Source organism: Corylus avellana, chromosome 10 (assembly GCF_965113065.1).
Source record: "Corylus avellana chromosome 10, dhCorAvel1.hap1.2, whole genome shotgun sequence".
In the NCBI taxonomy this organism is placed as follows: domain Eukaryota; kingdom Viridiplantae; phylum Streptophyta; class Magnoliopsida; order Fagales; family Betulaceae; genus Corylus; species Corylus avellana.
In genome coordinates, this window is record NC_142499.1 from 23,108,242 (window position 1) to 23,125,223 (window position 16,982).

The window sequence follows — 16,982 nt, forward strand, 5'->3', positions numbered from 1 at the left end:
AGGGAAAAAAAAAAAAAAAAACACTCTGCCATATTTTGTTCTCCTGTTTTTGAAGAATTATATACCTCCTCAGTTGGAGCCTGGTTTTTTATATAAAAGGAAAAAACCAAGCATCCATCTTCTTACAAAAAAGGAAAAAAGGGGGGGAGGTGGGGGAGTGGAACAGAAAACCCAGAAAGAAAAAGAGAAGGGTTGGGAAGATATATATATCCATACCGGAAAAAAAAAAAAAAAAGACGAAAAATGGTCCTGCCATAGTGCCATGAGCTGTGGCGGTAGCTGTACGTGGTAGTGCGGTTGGTGTGTAGCTAACGAAGGATGATCCGTTCGGTCGGTTCGATCCAATTGCTTGAGCGGTACGGTGGAATCTAATTAATGGGAAAGGCGTCTGGAAGATCCGAACATCTGGTCTAGAAGAATGACCAGTGCCATGGCGAGCGGTGCGTCGATTTCAGGCTGTACAACGAGGCGGAATACGTCGAGGCCGAAGGTCATTCCTCCCACGGACTCCTTCCTCTGGATCTCTGCCACGCGTCTCCGCTTTTTGTCCAACACCGCGCAGCATCGTTGTGTGTAGGAACCCTCGATCTGATATAAAAGGTTCTTGCTGGAGGTGGATGATGATGAGCAAGTAATCCCACTTTCCTCATCGTTGTCGTTGTTACTGTTACTGCCTGAGCTGACGTTGGCCAAGCACTTTGTGTTGAGAATATTCACCTGCTTCCTCACCAAAAATCTGGGATTCACGGCCGTCTCTCCATCGTACACCAGCCAGTTGTCCCCTAGGCTCAACCTCTGAATTAAGGTCATATATAATATATCATCCATCAGTTGTAATTAATCCAATCGATTATATATAATTTATATTGTTCGGACAGCAATAGAGAGAGGCTAGGGAGTAGGGAGATCACATACCTTGTCCCCTATCACCTGATTTTAACTTTAAGATCAAGTGGTATTATTTTGCTTCATAGATTCACAAAAATAAAAAACAATGATGTAAAATTGTGTTGACACATGAAAACTGCTCATGGACCATGGTTTAAGACTTTAAGTTACAAGTTAAAACATACGATCCAAACGCTCTGATTGGCAGAGTGCATGTATGTCTGTTTCTCAATTCAGGGTGCCACTGCAATATTGCAATTGGTACCATTGAGAAGAACAATAATAGTTAATGAAAGAGTCCAATGAGGCATATTCCAAATATTCAACTCTCGAACCATCTTCTTCAGACCAAACACGGCCTGAAGGTCAAGCTTGGTGTTAGGTGAAACCAGCTTGGTGTTAGGTGAAACCAACCGTCATCATGGCGCTCTCCCTCTCTCTCCATTTTTACATAATTTTCCTCTATTTCTTCCTCTCTCTCTCTTTTCTTTTTTTTTTTTTCCCCGACATGGTCAAATGGTGCATCGTGCACTGTGTAACTTTATATCTAGTATAGTACTGTTAGGTTATTAAACTTGAAAAAATAAAAACAAAACAAAAAATCCTATATGATAATTAAGAATTATTCGGAAATTAAAATCTTCATTAGATCCAAATTTTAACTCATTATAGTTGTCATAGTTATCGTGAATTAACACCCCCCCCCCCCCCCCCCCAAAAAAAAAAAGCCTATTTTATTTAAAGTATAAAATTTTTCGATACAGACTCATACAGGAATTGACATCAATAAAAAAATTTAAAAAAAAAAAAAAGAAGAAGAAGAAAGAAAGCATGCATCTAATATGACGTTTTGGCATCACGATTCATTTGGTGTAAGGTGATATATAAACCCTTTTTTGTCTCTATCTCTATCCGCCATCTTTTTCTTTGTCCTCCCCGTCACCAATATATAATCTGCTTTCTATATGTCACCTGTAAGGCCTAGAGGATTAATCATTATTTTTAAAAAATCTTGTTGACCTCTTAACGAAAAAAAAGAAAGAGAAGAAGGCTCAATAATTGCAAAGATCGTGAAGGTAAGGGAAAATAATACTAATAAAAACAAGCATTACCCTGAAATATATAAAAGATAAATTAACAAGTTGTATATATATGTAATTGTAAGCAATTTGAATTTCTTTAGGGCGGGTCACCTTCAATTGATGTCATGATGCGGGATGAGAAAATAATAAATTAATCTTTAGTTTTATTTAGGTTTTATATTATAATTTTTAAGAGTTTGTATTTTATAATTTAATAATGAGCTTGGTCCATTGTCGGTCAAAATAGGGTTAAAGTTATTTTATAATTAGATAATGGGCTTAGCCCAAAGTGAGTCAAATTAGGGTTAAGATTTATTTTACAATGTCTATTTAAATGTTCTGTCAAATTATGATTAATGAAAAAAATGTTTTATTAGAGGTATGATTGCTCTCTTCTTCTTGGTAGTAAGACTTTACCAAAATTCCATTATTTGACCAATATGTCTTATTTTATGTTATTTTTAATATATTTTTCATTGTTCTCCTTTTGTCACCTTTCACTTCTTTAAAAAAATAAAAATAATAACGTTGTATATCTACAAAATAAAAGCAACAATTTGCCCTTTTTGCAAATCGCTTGACAAAATACATTGACTAAAGGAAATAAAAAGATCCACATACTAGTAGGAATTGGGGAACTTCTCTTCTCTGAGAAGCACCAGTGGTATGATCACTGCAGCCACATGTTTAAGGCTTCAAGGAAAACAGAGGCACAAACAGGGTAAACAAACCATTCAACTCACACTCAAGCAATGGAGTCACGCCAATATATATATATATATAACAGAGACTTCTCATCTCTCAGCAAGTGTGGGAAAAATCAAATACTTATACTTGTATAAGTATTGCATCATGTATAAATAATATGAAGTGCTAGCTCAATTACATCGATATAATAAACTTAAACAAGAGAAGTCAGCTTCTTGGATGAACATAAACAAAATTAAGGAAACGATACTTGTCTTCATATATAGCCTGCATTAATGCAGCTAAGTAATATTACCTAAGAGATAAGTCTTCAAGCAGAAGACTTCTGATGGCTTGATGGTTAGGAATTAGGATATTTTTCTCAATTTCATTTGAACTGGAGAATATTCAATTAATTATAGTAAAATGATATTTTTATCCCATTCAAAAAGTAAAAAAATAAAAATACACTTTTATTATAACTAACAGAATATTCTCTAATTCTAATAGTTAGCTTAATGATTAAAAGCCATGCACGAGAAAAGTTTCTCTCTAAGAAACTGGGCCAACGGGCCCACACGGCCTGCACCCCAAGGCCTAAGATTAACCCATTAGCTCAGTTTCATCCTACACCACAGGCCCACACGGATTCGGAATTTATTTTCATTGATTAGCATTTTTCTGGCCACAACAAACATCGAGAAAAAGGAAAAAGTGTTTTATGCAGACCGGCATGGGATAAATTTAAAAATAAATAAATAAATAAATTGAGGGAGATTTATTTTTCTTTTTTCTGGAGGCCCATTATATGGCCGAAGAGGCCTATTGGACCCCAAGCAATGGAAATGATCGTCTTAACCTTTCAAACGTCTCGCCTTCGGTGCACGTAGGATTTACCATCATACCTCTTAGGTCAGGTGTGGACAATAATTTTTCAATGTTTTTTTATTTAATTATTTTTTATTTTATCTTACAAATTTAATATATTAATCATTCAATTTATAGACTTCATACAAATTTATAAACTTAAAAAATAATTAAAAATAAAATAAATTCTATCCTTTCTATTTTATTTAGCACCTTGTTGTTTCTTCTGTGACACATGAGTTTTAGAAAGATGGAAGGAAATAGAGGAAGAGGAGGTACGCCGACATAAACACTCTTTCAACAATGATATATATGATCGAAATCTATTTCGGCATCGTCGCTCTAAGAAAGTATAGGGTGTAGGGAAAAAAAAAAAAAAAAACACTCTGCCATATTTTGTTCTCCTGTTTTTGAAGAATTATATACCTCCTCAGTTGGAGCCTGGTTTTTTATATAAAAGGAAAAAACCAAGCATCCATCTTCTTACAAAAAAGGAAAAAAGGGGGGGAGGTGGGGGAGTGGAACAGAAAACCCAGAAAGAAAAAGAGAAGGGTTGGGAAGATATATATATCCATACCGGAAAAAAAAAAAAAAAAGACGAAAAATGGTCCTGCCATAGTGCCATGAGCTGTGGCGGTAGCTGTACGTGGTAGTGCGGTTGGTGTGTAGCTAACGAAGGATGATCCGTTCGGTCGGTTCGATCCAATTGCTTGAGCGGTACGGTGGAATCTAATTAATGGGAAAGGCGTCTGGAAGATCCGAACATCTGGTCTAGAAGAATGACCAGTGCCATGGCGAGCGGTGCGTCGATTTCAGGCTGTACAACGAGGCGGAATACGTCGAGGCCGAAGGTCATTCCTCCCACGGACTCCTTCCTCTGGATCTCTGCCACGCGTCTCCGCTTTTTGTCCAACACCGCGCAGCATCGTTGTGTGTAGGAACCCTCGATCTGATATAAAAGGTTCTTGCTGGAGGTGGATGATGATGAGCAAGTAATCCCACTTTCCTCATCGTTGTCGTTGTTACTGTTACTGCCTGAGCTGACGTTGGCCAAGCACTTTGTGTTGAGAATATTCACCTGCTTCCTCACCAAAAATCTGGGATTCACGGCCGTCTCTCCATCGTACACCAGCCAGTTGTCCCCTAGGCTCAACCTCTGAATTAAGGTCATATATAATATATCATCCATCAGTTGTAATTAATCCAATCGATTATATATAATTTATATTGTTCGGACAGCAATAGAGAGAGGCTAGGGAGTAGGGAGATCACATACCTTGCGCCGGATGGTGAGGAGAGGCTTGCCCCCAGCGTCCATGAGAACGATCTCACCCTTATGGCCGGCCAAGTAGTTATCCACTCTAAACACCAGATTCCCCTTGCCGTCGAATACCGTGAATCCGTTACAGTTCAACAGCAGAGACTTCTTCCACACCGTTAGGATTGCCGCGTCCCCATTCCCGTCGGGGGAGCACGGGGTGGAATTGAGCCTCTCAGATACGTTGTTGGGGAATACCTTTGTCATTACCGTAATCGAAATGCTGCTGATGTATTCTTAGTCTGTAGAGACGCTGCGAGAGTGTTTGAGAGAGAGAGAGGCAACTTGCCAATGGAGTCCTCCGGATTTATTTATATATACACGCTTTGGAATTTTTGGTTGGTTGGTAGCCCAAATCAGAATAGGTTTCGTGAACGGACGTTAAACGACATCAATAAAAGTTAAAATATGCTAATGCGCCACCATCACTTGATGTCACATTTCTTTTTAAAGGTTGGAGAGAAAAAAATATATATATATATATATATGGGTGGTGGGTAATGGTCATGATGAAGTATCATAAAGAAATTGAATTAGTAAAATTGGGGAACTTCTGTTCTCTGAGACGCAACAGTAGTATGATCACTGCAGCCACATGTTTAAGGCTTCAAGGAAAACAGAGGCACAAACAGGGTAAACAAACCATTCAACTCACACTCCAGCAATGGAGTCACACTATATCTATATATATATATACTGCAGCCACATGTTTAAAGCTTCAAGGAAAACAGAGGCACAAACAGGGTAAACAAACCATTCAACTCACACTCAAGCAATGGAGTTACACCAATATATATATATATATATATATATATATATATAACAGAGACTTCTCATCTCTCAGCAAGCGTGGGAAAAATCAAATACTTATACTTGCATAATCATTGCATCATGTATAAATAATATGAAGTGTTAGCTCAATTACATCGATATAATAAACTTAAGCAAGAGAAGTCAACGTCTTGGATGAACATAAACAAAATTAAGGAAACGATACTTGTCTTCATATATAGCCTGCATTAATGCAGCTAAGTAATATTAGTTAAGAGATAAGTCTTCAAGCAGAAGACTTCTGATGGCTTGGTGGTTAGGAATTAGGATATTCTTTTCCATTTCATTTGAACTGGAGAATATTCAATTAATTATAGTGAAATGATATTTTTATCCTTTCAAAAAGTTAAAAAATAAAAATACCCATTTATTATAACTAACTAGATATTCTCTAATTCTAATAGTTAGCTTAATGATTAAAAGCCATGCACGAAAAAAGTTTCTCTCTGGGAAATTAGGCCGACAGGGCCACCCGGCCTGCACCCCAAGGCCTAAGATTAACCCATTAGCTCAGTTTCATCCTACACGATAGGCCCACACGGATTCGGAATATATATATTTTTTTACATGTCCACACAAGAGGGGAAGGAAGATTCGAACTAGTGACCTCCACTTTATTAAGGAAAATTCAGAATTTATTTTCATTGATTAGCGTTTTTCTGTCCACAACAAACATCGAGAAAAAGGAAAAAAAGTGTTTTATGCAGACCGGCACGGGGTATTTTTTTTTAAAAAAAATAAAAATAAATTGAGGGAGATTTATTTTTCTTTTTCTGGAGGCCCATTATATGGCCGAAGAGGCCTATTGGAATCCAAGCAATGGACATGATCGTTTTAACCTTTCAAACGTCTCTCCTTCGGTGCACGTAGGATTCACCATCATACCTCTTAGGTCAGGTGTGGACAATAATTTTTCAATGTTTTTTTATTTAATTATTTTTTATTTTATCTTACAAATTTAATATATTAATCATTAAATTTATATACTTCATACAAATTTATAGACTTAAAAATAATTAAAAAATAAATAAATTCTATCATTCCTATTTTATTTAGCACCTTGTTGTTTCCTCTGACACATGAGTTTTAGAAAGATGGAAGGAAATAGAGGAAGAGGAGGTACTTGCCCTTCCTTAGCACAAGCGCTAAGGAATGGTGGCTTTTTTCGTACTTTTAGCAGCTAGGGAATGAGAGCTACAGCTACCTTGTGTTAGGATAGGTAAGGCAAGGACGGTACAGTCCGATTAGGTTTGGGGTTTGGCTTTGGATAAGATGTACTCAGACTAAGAGAGGCCCTTAGAACCATCTCGAGCCTACTTAATTAAATAGCTTACTGCTTTCTAGCTGGCTTTAGGTCCTTGGCTGAGCAGAGGAGGAGAGAGGTGTTGGGATCCTGTTGTGGTGTTGTGGAGCCTTATCTGCCTTTACGGGTTCATCCCGCTAAGGAAAAGCTCAGGATTTAGTTTGAGCCTTTCTCCCTACTCTTTAACCGGAATAGCTATAAGTGCGTCGGTTGATGGCGACTTGCCCTGTTAGTGGGTATCCTTTTTCCCTTTCACTTTAGGAGCCGACATAAACACTCTTTCAACAATGATATATATGATCGAAATCTATTTCTGCGTCGTCGCTCTAAGAAAGTATAGGGTGTAGGAAAAAAAAAAAAAAAGAAAAAAAGAAAAAAAAAACTGTGTCATTTTTGGTTCTCCTGTTTTTGAAGAATTATATACATCCTCAGTTGGAGCCTGGTTTTTTATATAAAAGGAAAAAACCAAGCATCCATCTTCTTACAAAAAAGGAAAAAAGGGGGGGAGGTGGGGGAGTGGAACAGAAAACCCAGAAAGAAAAAGAGAAGGGTTGGGAAGATATATATATATCCATACCGAAAAAAAAAAAAAAAAAAAAAACGAAAAAAAAAAAAAAAGACGAAAAATGGGCCTGCCATAGTGCCATGAGCTGTGGCGGTAGCTGTACGTGGTAGTGCGGCTGGTGTGTAGCTAACGAAGGATGATCCGTTCGGTCGGTTCGATCCAATTGCTTGAGCGGTGGAATCTAATTAATGGGAAAGGCGTCTGGAAGATCCGAACATCTGGTCTAGAAGAATGACCAGTGCCATGGCGAGCGGTGCGTCGATTTCAGGCTGTACAACGAGGCGGAATACGTCGAGGCCGAAGGTCATTCCTCCCACGGACTCCTTCCTCTGGATCTCCGCCACGCGTCTCCGCTTTTTGTCCAACACCGCGCAGCATCGTTGTGTGTAGGAACCCTCGATCTGATATAAAAGGTTCTTGCTGGAGGTGGATGATGATGAACAAGTAATCCCACTTTCCTCATCGTTGTCGTTGTTACTGTTACTGCCTGAGCTGACGTTGGCCAAGCACTTTGTGTTGAGAATATTCACCTGCTTCCTCACCAAAAATCTGGGATTCACGGCCGTCTCTCCGTCGTACACCAGCCAGTTGTCCCCTAGGCTCAGCCTCTGAATTAAGGTCATATATAATATATCATCCATCAGTTGTAATTAATCCAATCGATTATATATAATTTATATTGTTCGGACAGCAATAGAGAGAGGCTAGGGAGTAGGGAGATCACATACCTTGCGCCGGATGGTGAGGAGAGGCTTGCCCCCAGCGTCCATGAGAACGATCTCACCCTTGTGGCCGGCCAAGTAGTTATCCACTCTAAACACCAGATTCCCCTTGCCGTCGAATACCGTGAATCCGTTACAGTTCAACAGCAGAGACTTCTTCCACACCGTTAGGATTGCCGCGTCCCCATTCCCGTCGGGGGAGCACGGGGTGGAATTGAGCCTCTGAGATAAGTTGTTGGGGAATACCTTTGTCATTACCGTAATCGAAATGTTGCTGATGTATTCTTATTCTGTAGAGACGCTGCGAGAGTGTTTGAGAGAGAGAGAGGCAACTTGCCAATGGAGTCCTCCGGATTTATTTATATATACACGCTTTGGAATTTTTGGTTGGTTGGTGGCCCAAATCAGAATAGGTTTCGTGAACGGACGTTAAACGACATCAATAAAAGTTAAAATATGCTAATGCGCCACCATCACATGATGTCACATTTCTTTTTAAAGGTTGGAGAGAAAAAAAAAAAAAAATATATATATATATATATATATATATATAGGTGGTGGGTAATGGTCATGATGAAGTATGATAAAGAAATTGAATTAGTAAACTGAAAAACAATGATAAAAAGTCAACATCACCCACCCCTATCTTTACTTCCAAGGCCGATAAAAATAATTGCACCTAATAAAATAAGTAGAATAATATCGTGTGGCTGAGGACCGTTTCGCGGTGGACAAAAAGGAGAAGGATGCCAGATATTTATAATATACTCCTTTTTATTGTTTTCTTCGTGTATTATAATAGGCTCGTAACAATCCTGATTGGCTTGGGCGGTTTGTGCTTGTGCGCCTCCCTCCATCTCCCCCCAAGGGCCAAGGGTCATATCAAAGTGTTGGACCTCTGACTTTTTTATTATTATTATTTTTTTGGCTTTATATTTACATATAATTTATATCCAGGGAGACTTTTAGATAACGTAAATAAAGGTTTCAATTAATAATATATGCCATCATTACTACTAATTAGTTTGTTTTCATTCCCATGAACAGATTAAGTTTAGCAAAATCAACCTATTGTCAGTTCGCCACGTGTACTTCACTTACAATTAAGATGATGATAAGGACTCAATTTCTAAGTATATCTGTCAATGTATAAACTACGTGGGTTTTGATGATAGGTCTTGAACTCGAAATTAATTTACACACAAAAAGAATCGCACAGCATATGAATCATAACTTTGTAATGCACTTCCTATAATGATAATATATTTTTTGGGAGGGACTAGTTAATGACAAACTCTCAATGACCACTAGTTATTTATTTATTTTATTAAACCTCTTTTTCTTATTATATTAACAACAACTATATATGTTTGGATGAAAAAACATCACATTCAGGCTGCTTAGTATTAGGAAAACAAAAAATTGAAAGAGTATGATTGGGTTCCAATTACAATACGGAAGCCGGAAGAGGTGGGGATCTAGTACACGTCATTGTCGTTCATGGGTCATTGAGATGGTTTCTTTGGGCGGCCGTGTAGGTGGGACCTCCTCCTCACTGCCACTGTGGATAGCGAAGAGATCAATATTTACAACCATAATCAAACACACATCATGAGTTGATGAGATATGTTATCAATAGATCAAGGTAAGATGGGAACGAAAATTATATTTGATCATTTTTTTTTAAAAATCTTTTCTGGAAAAGATATAAAAGAAAAGGGAGAAGGAAAGTGGAGGTCATTTTCATGTGGTAACTAGCGACGCGCACCATGAGTAGTGCATAGTGAAAGTGGAAGAGCCCAAATTCCAATTCCCCATTCCCTATCTCACCTCCCACACCACACGTATCATACAAGAATATGATTCTATACCCATTCACTTCATAATCATCTATTTAAATCTTGAATGTTTGATACAGGACAAAGAGTTAAGTCCAACTCTAATAACAGCCCGGTTTAAGGGTCTTTTCATCTGACGGTGTGCATGTATGACAGGATGGCAAACAAGTATCTCCTGTGTACAATCTATAGAGGAATGCTAAAATGAAGACTTTTACTACGTGAGGAGAACACAACACGGGTTTGAATTTTCATGAGCATGATGATGTTAGGGAGAGACTCTCCCCAATCCCCATTAATTCCTATTTACCGACTTCCTGCTGCCCTGCCCTTGGTGGGGTTATGATTTGACCTGTCTGGAAGGAGCAACTAAAGATCCTCCCTATTTAAACCCCTTTTTATGATGCTACATACAATAAAGTCCAAGTAAGAAGGCCCACTTCCCAGATTCAGATTCTCAATTCCCCGTATGAACAGGAATGCCTCCTCCGCTTATATTAGAATAGGCGCCGCAAATGCAATGACACGTCTAAAACGTTCGTGGCAATGAACACATGTAACTTGTAAGCATTCTAATGACAAACCCGACTCCTTGACTCGGAAATGGAGTAATTGGCCACCCGACACCCAATTGGAATTTGGGACCCCACCCCCACCGCTGAAGCTGAATTAGCAAAAGTTGTCTAGTGTGTCAATATTGCAAACTTCGTCTAAAATATCCATCTTGAAGTTTCTGCGTCATATGTTCCGTGTGCGTTTAGAAGTTTTAAGCAACTTGAGACAAAGATCTTGAACATATCTTTTCTTCGACTCCAGTCACAAAGGAAAGGTTAATATTGCACGGAGTGGGACTAGGGGAAGAATTTAAGTCATTTTGTCACAGCTGAAAACTTAGAAATCTTTTGAAATTCAACCACCCTAAAAAGACTGAAGAAATTTGGGAAGCCCTAACATTCAAAAGCCAAGTTACTGGAGACATCTTTTCTAATGCCTGACTATAATATATCAATTGGAATGTTCCACGTCTAAATATTAACAGGGCCTTCACATGCTCATGAGAAAGATGTATCATACACGCAATAAAGCCAACTGAGCTTTCATTACATCTTTTCTCCCTCTCAACTGACCTTTTCAGCCAATGCTATATTCTCAAACCTTCCAGTAAATGCAAATAGAATCAGGAAAACCATCAAAGCACCTCAGGTTCCAAACAAGTGACGTGTATCAAGAAAGTGAATGCAGAAAAATGAGGTCGCCCAACATAATTATCAAGTGTAACGTTCCAAACTAGAAAAATCTTGTACAACTGAGAAAACAATACCTAACCCATCCCCTTTCCTCATCCTTCCTCCTACATTTGAAGTTCCTTGCATTAATAGCCATAATTGGCATTTGTTCAACCTACTCCTTAACTTATCTGTCATTACTAATCCACCATGTCAAAAACTTCTTTCTAGAGTTCATACAAGGTAACGCTTCCATGATCATCAATACAATATGCCCCTCCTCCATTATCAACCAGACTCTCAATATAACGCATCCCTTTCCAGATCATCAACCAAGTCCCAAGTTAAGCCCCAGTGTTCTTTTAGCTGCCATCCATCAAAATGCCAATCAATCAATTACACCGTATTAACAATGATAAACCTTCCAACATGTAGATCTTAGAGAAGCTATGTGAGTGACTAGACATGGTATTGAGTCTATGACAATGATTTTTACGATAAACAATGCTTAAAATACAGATTTAAGCCAAATACTTGGGTGAAACAGAATAACTATTACCGATCAAGTGTGACAAGTTCCATTTGATATTTGCTAGGCATGGTGAAAACACTTCATGCTGACAAGCTTTTCAAAGGAGTACCTAACTTTTGTTCTAGCCTTCCAGGCAAACCGTACAGCACTGAATGCTATCAGTTTCAGGGGTAACGATTCAAAGAATAAATGTAGTCAAAATAGGAATTACATATAGAGTGATAGGAAGATAATGGAGATATGCGCAAACAATGAATCTGATGAGAACAGAAGGAGCAGGAAGCGAAATCCAAAGTACTTGTATCAGTGTCATCTGATTAGGGCAGTGATAAGTGTAGTTCAAGATAAAGGATGCGGGGTAAAGGTCTAGTGGGTTACGTAGTTTGGGATTCTTATCAGTAGCATGGTGTCATTATCCTTAAGAGTTGTTGCTTGCAGTAGTCTCTCTATAAAAAAAATAAAAAATAAAAAAAATCATTAGCATAAGGAAAAACTCATTTGTGTCATTTGATCGAACACCTTGTATGCTGGTGAATTCCTACCCTAAGTGGATTACTCTTTCAATAAAATCACTTTCCATCATTACAAATTCCTCACAAATCATCACTCAAACTCAATCAAACCCCATGAACCTCGCTCTGAATCCAAGTTAGGAATAAGGACAGGATTGAAAAGCTAGAAGCTGACATGCAGGAACTTAAGGAAGGGATGCATGCTACATATTAGGGGTGGGCAGAATATCCGATTGTCGCCTACCAATCGCCACCGAACAGCTACCGACCACCTACGGACTTCCAGTGGTCGGTAGTTGGAATAAAAAACTTACCTCGCTCTGAATCCAAGTTAGGAATAAGGACAGGATTGAAAAGCTAGAAGCTGACATGCAGGAACTTAAGGAAGGGATGCATGCTACATATTAGGGGTGGGCAGAATATCTGATTGTCGCCTACCAATTGCCACCGAACAGCTACCGACCACCTATGGACTTCCAGTGGTCGGTAGTTGGAATAAAAAACTTATTTTGACCTCAGTTTGGTTTGGTAGACAATAGAACTTTTATTTCATCGGTTAACTAAACCAACATAACTAACCTTGGCCCACAATTGTTTTTTGCATCACTTGTTTAGCCCAAAAAAAATCCATTTTGGCCCACAAAAATAGTCTTGGCCCAATATAAAAAGCTCACAACTAACTGACTTAACCGACCGACATTTAACCGACTTCACTAAGTTAACCGACTTAACTGAATAGTCTAAATTTAATCTTGTCGGTACGAAGTCAGTTAATTAAACGACTTAACTGAATTTTTTGATTTAGTGGGCAAAAATACCTCTGCTGTCACCAATTTAACCGATACCCAACCTTATAACATATGATAGCCAACTCTCAGAGGAATGCATCAAGGATGTAGAGTTTCAAATGTACCTTGAATGAGATCCTTGACACCATGTCCAAGAGCTAGGAGGGCAGCCATCGTCATACCAAAAGGGGATCTAGAGACCAAGGTTCTTCCTCATGGCACGATCATATACGAGATGACAACCACCATTTGAACTCAAGCAAGCCCATTAAAATGGAGTTTCCTTGTTATGCAGGAGAGGACCCAATGGGGAGGCTTGACCGAGTCACCCAAAATTTTTTGAATATCAACAAGCAACTGAAGAATAGAAGGCAATGTTAGCTGCATTGCACCTTGAAGGTGGAGTGAATTAGTGGTGGCAGTGGCTGAAAAAAGTGTATCAGGAGGAAAGTTTACCAGTTACGAGGGAGGTTTTTGAAAAAGAACTTCTTGCTTGTTTTGCAATGACAGACTACGAGGATTCTGATGAAGCTTTATTTCGAACCCAACAAAATGGCACTCTAAGGGAATACCAGAGAGTTTGAGAGGCTGGCCAATTAGGTGACAGGTTGGCCGCAGAAAGCTTTGATTGGAACATTTCTAAGAGGTCTGAAGGATGATATGGCTGAGGTCCGAATGTTTAAGCCATGCACGCTACAGGAGATGATCAAATTGGCAAGGAAAAGATAAGATAGGTTGAACTGAACCAGACTGAGCTTGCGAGCAAAGCCACCAAAATATAACCCCAAACCGAATCTGGGATGGAACCCGGCAACTGCCTCCACTCCAACGAGGCCCAAACAACTAGAGAAATTCAACAAATCATTCATGAATATTAGCAAGTGATTGAAGAGCCTAAGACTTTTCCACTAGCTCTTGAATTTGATCATCGAATCCCACTCAAGGAGGGAACGAGCCCAGTGAATGTAAGGCCTTACAGGTATGCTCACTTTCAAATAAATGAGATTGAAAGACGTGAACCCCTACCCTAAATGGAGTACTCTTTCAAGAAAATCTGTTTCCATCATTACAAATTCCTCACAAATCATCACCCAAACTCAATTAAACCCTGTCAGAATCCTTGAAAAGTGTTTAGCAACAGTTAGAGAGCATTCTGTGAGAAGGAAATTGAGATGGATGTTTGTTAGGTTCCAATCTTACCTATGAAAAAAGAAAAATACCAAATAGTTCATATTGGAAAAGTTAGATGGACAAAGGGGAGGTCAAGAAAGGAATAGTCAATACAAAAAAAAAGAAAAGGAATAATAATGAAAGAAAGCATGATCTCTTACGACTCAACAAATAACGATACACCAAAAAGCAAAACATTTAGATTTAACCGTTCAAGAATGTTGGGATTCTTATATATATATATATATATATATATATATATATAATTTTTTCTAATTGTACCTACCATCTACACCGGGAAGTATCCACCCAATTTAAAGAAGTAAATTGAACATTCAAAAGATACATTGAGAGTCTAAGCTGAACCACTTGGCATGAACAAGCATCTATAAGCTAAGTCCATCTCTTTGTACTACAAAAATTGAAATTCCACACCTTCGTCTAAATGGTCCTATCTCAAACCTACAGAGATGCAGGCAAAATAGGAAGTTATGCATAGATTGGCTTCAGAAAAGTTAATACCTAAACAAGTTCGATATATGCCATGGGCGCATTATCCCCTCGCCTTGGGAGCGTTCTAATGATTCTTGTATACCCGCCATTTCTATCCCCATACCTGTCTGGAACCTCCGCAAATAAGGCATGCACGATCTGTTTTTCGTAGATAAATCCCAGAGCCTGTCTCCTCTTATGAAGAGACCCTTCCTTAGCCAGTGTGATCATCTTGTCAACATACTTCCTCATGGCACTTGCCCTTGCCCTAGTGGTTTTGATCCGACCATGTTTAAGGAGCTGGGTGGTGAGGCCTCGCAGGAGCGCCCGTCGTTGGTCGGGAGGCCTGTTGAGTTTGGGCACTCGCCTGCCATGTCTCATGGCAAAAAACCGGCACCCATTATCAATAATGGTGAAATTATATTCAAAACCTGTGTACTCTGCGAGAAGGCATATAAGTCGTTAAGAGCAAAAGCATTCGTAACAAATGTTACCTCCACTAACGTGGAATGAGGGGTGAATTGTGGGTCTGGGGGAACCGATGAACCTTGTCATTTTTCCGGGCTCAAGTATGAAAATGTAAATGGATATTAGCTCAAAAGGGAAAAATAAAATTTTACCGCGTCAATGGGGAATTTCAACAGGAAGGAAAAATAGAAAAACAAAATTGAATTCATGAAAAACTAAAACTAGGTTTTGCGTAGAGATCAAATAGGGTAATCCAACTTTTTACAAGCTAAGAGAGAATAAAGATGCAAAAATCCATATGGAAAAGAGAAGGTAGAGAAATGGAAGGAGATAACTTACCCGAGGAGCCAATGGAGAGGAGAGGATTTAGGGGAGAGAGACCCGTGTAAGGAACCCCAATCTGCTGGGTCCTGGGACGACGGGAGAGGCTGAGAGATGATGACGATGGTGATGATTGGAATGCAGGAAGCGGTATCCGAAAGGAAGGGGGAGTATGGGGAAACACTGCCACTGAAGGAAGTGCCGACCTCAGAGATGCCATGCTCCATCTACAGTCCGCCACTGCTGCCGTAGCCATTGCTAGACTCACTTCTGGTTTCTGAGCGTGTTGTGTGGATAAGGGTATTTATCAAGGAGTCAAGGAGTACTAGTGGACAAGAACAAGAACGACATCTTTGTTCTTGGGCCTGTTTGTTTTTTCCTTGTCTTTTTTGGGTCGGAACAAGAACGATTAAGGCTTTTGTTGGGCCTCGTGCTCAACGTCGACCTACGTTCGGGCTACCTTTAGGTTGGGCCTATAAACTGATCCATCACATCGATTCAAATAGGTAAATTAAGGAATATATATATATATATATATATAATCAGTTCCGAAGATTAGACTTATTTGTAATAAGTTTTACTTATATTGTGGTATAAGAATTTGGTCACATCTCCCCGCTGTGATATGCAAAAAAATTATAAATAAGCCTCTACACTTAACTTCCTTCCAAATTTTTGAAGAGACCATCAAATGTCACCTCCACACCAATTAAATTATGTAATTCCCCACCGACTCCTTTACTATTATTTTCCTTTTTGTCATATTATTTTCTTCCAAGGAAAATAAGAAACTAATTTGGGTTTTTTACACCTAGCCAGCGTGGTGGTGTTTGATGTTGTTTGCTAAACACCACTTAAAAAGCAAGAATTATGACAGTATATATATATAATGAATTGGTGAATCTATTATTGAATTTGTGAAACTTATGTATGAGTCCATAAATTCAATAATAATTTTACAAAAAAGATGATTGAGAAATGGTTTAGAGAATGTTGTATAACATATCTCTTTTTTATTATCTAATTAACTTTATATTTATGCTTGGAAAAACATAAGAAAGAAAAAAGAGAGTCATCCATCAATTTATTTTGGAAATTCTTTGAGCTTCCCATGAAAGTTTTTTTTTTTTTTTTTTTGTAATTTTTATGTAAAAATTGTAGATTCGATTTTTTTTTCGTCACAATTGTTAGTAATTATTGGGTTTGAATGGTTAATTATTATAAAAAATTCAAATTTAATCACTAAATTCTCATGCGATTTCAAACTTGACCAATACAATCATTAGCAACACACCCCCCACCAATTAGAAAAAAAAAAAAAAAAAAAAAACACACCCCCCACCCCCCCCTTTTTGTTTCCTTTTTTGTTGTT

The 16,982-nt window shown here is 38.4% G+C and overlaps 3 protein-coding genes and 1 pseudogene across 5 annotated transcripts; all 4 read right to left on the reverse strand.

Moving 5' to 3' along the window:
- Positions 1 to 372: 372 nt before the first annotated feature.
- On the reverse strand, positions 373 to 828 carry LOC148583528 (protein LURP-one-related 8 pseudogene; annotated as a pseudogene).
- A 3,090-nt stretch (positions 829 to 3,918) lies between these two features.
- Positions 3,919 to 5,204, reverse strand: LOC132161731 (protein LURP-one-related 8). The gene is made up of 2 exons (XM_059571914.2): positions 4,801 to 5,204; positions 3,919 to 4,680 (listed from the first exon to the last, which is right to left on the reverse strand). The coding sequence occupies exons 1-2, from the start codon at positions 5,047 to 5,049 to the stop codon at positions 4,258 to 4,260; spliced, it is 672 nt and encodes a 223-aa protein (XP_059427897.1). The 5' UTR covers positions 5,050 to 5,204; the 3' UTR covers positions 3,919 to 4,257.
- A 1,579-nt stretch (positions 5,205 to 6,783) lies between these two features.
- LOC132192080 (protein LURP-one-related 8) lies at positions 6,784 to 8,654 on the reverse strand. The gene is made up of 2 exons (XM_059607285.2): positions 8,270 to 8,654; positions 6,784 to 8,149 (listed from the first exon to the last, which is right to left on the reverse strand). Exons 1-2 carry the CDS (start codon positions 8,516 to 8,518, stop codon positions 7,727 to 7,729), a joined length of 672 nt encoding a protein of 223 aa, XP_059463268.1. The 5' UTR covers positions 8,519 to 8,654; the 3' UTR covers positions 6,784 to 7,726.
- A 976-nt stretch (positions 8,655 to 9,630) lies between these two features.
- LOC132191513 (Ribosomal protein L17 family protein) lies at positions 9,631 to 15,892 on the reverse strand. Of its 3 annotated transcripts, none has more exons than XM_059606570.1 (3): positions 15,629 to 15,892; positions 14,852 to 15,261; positions 9,631 to 9,824 (listed from the first exon to the last, which is right to left on the reverse strand). In XM_059606570.1, exons 1-2 carry the CDS (start codon positions 15,864 to 15,866, stop codon positions 14,852 to 14,854), a joined length of 648 nt encoding a protein of 215 aa, XP_059462553.1. In that variant the 5' UTR covers positions 15,867 to 15,892; the 3' UTR covers positions 9,631 to 9,824. The 3 variants fall into 3 exon arrangements, with proteins under 3 accessions (XP_059462553.1, XP_059462554.1, XP_059462555.1); XM_059606571.2 differs by lacking the exon at positions 9,631 to 9,824 and adding an exon at positions 11,078 to 11,693; XM_059606572.2 differs by lacking the exon at positions 9,631 to 9,824 and adding an exon at positions 14,297 to 14,312.
- Positions 15,893 to 16,982: the final 1,090 nt, after the last annotated feature.

Bases quoted from the DNA above. Each gene is read 5' to 3' on its own strand.
- LOC132192080 (XM_059607285.2), bottom strand. From the start codon at position 8,518: ATGACAAAGGTATTCCCCAACAACTTATCTCAGAGGCTCAATTCCACC. The intron at 8,150-8,269 runs GTATGTGATCTC...ACCTTAATTCAG, and splicing joins TCCTCACCATCCGGCGCAAG to AGGCTGAGCCTAGGGGACAA.
- LOC132161731 (XM_059571914.2), bottom strand. From the start codon at position 5,049: ATGACAAAGGTATTCCCCAACAACGTATCTGAGAGGCTCAATTCCACC. The intron at 4,681-4,800 runs GTATGTGATCTC...ACCTTAATTCAG, and splicing joins TCCTCACCATCCGGCGCAAG to AGGTTGAGCCTAGGGGACAA.
- LOC132191513 (XM_059606570.1), bottom strand. From the start codon at position 15,866: ATGGCTACGGCAGCAGTGGCGGACTGTAGATGGAGCATGGCATCTCTG. The intron at 15,262-15,628 runs GTAAGTTATCTC...GCCTTCTCGCAG, and splicing joins CCTCTCCATTGGCTCCTCGG to AGTACACAGGTTTTGAATAT.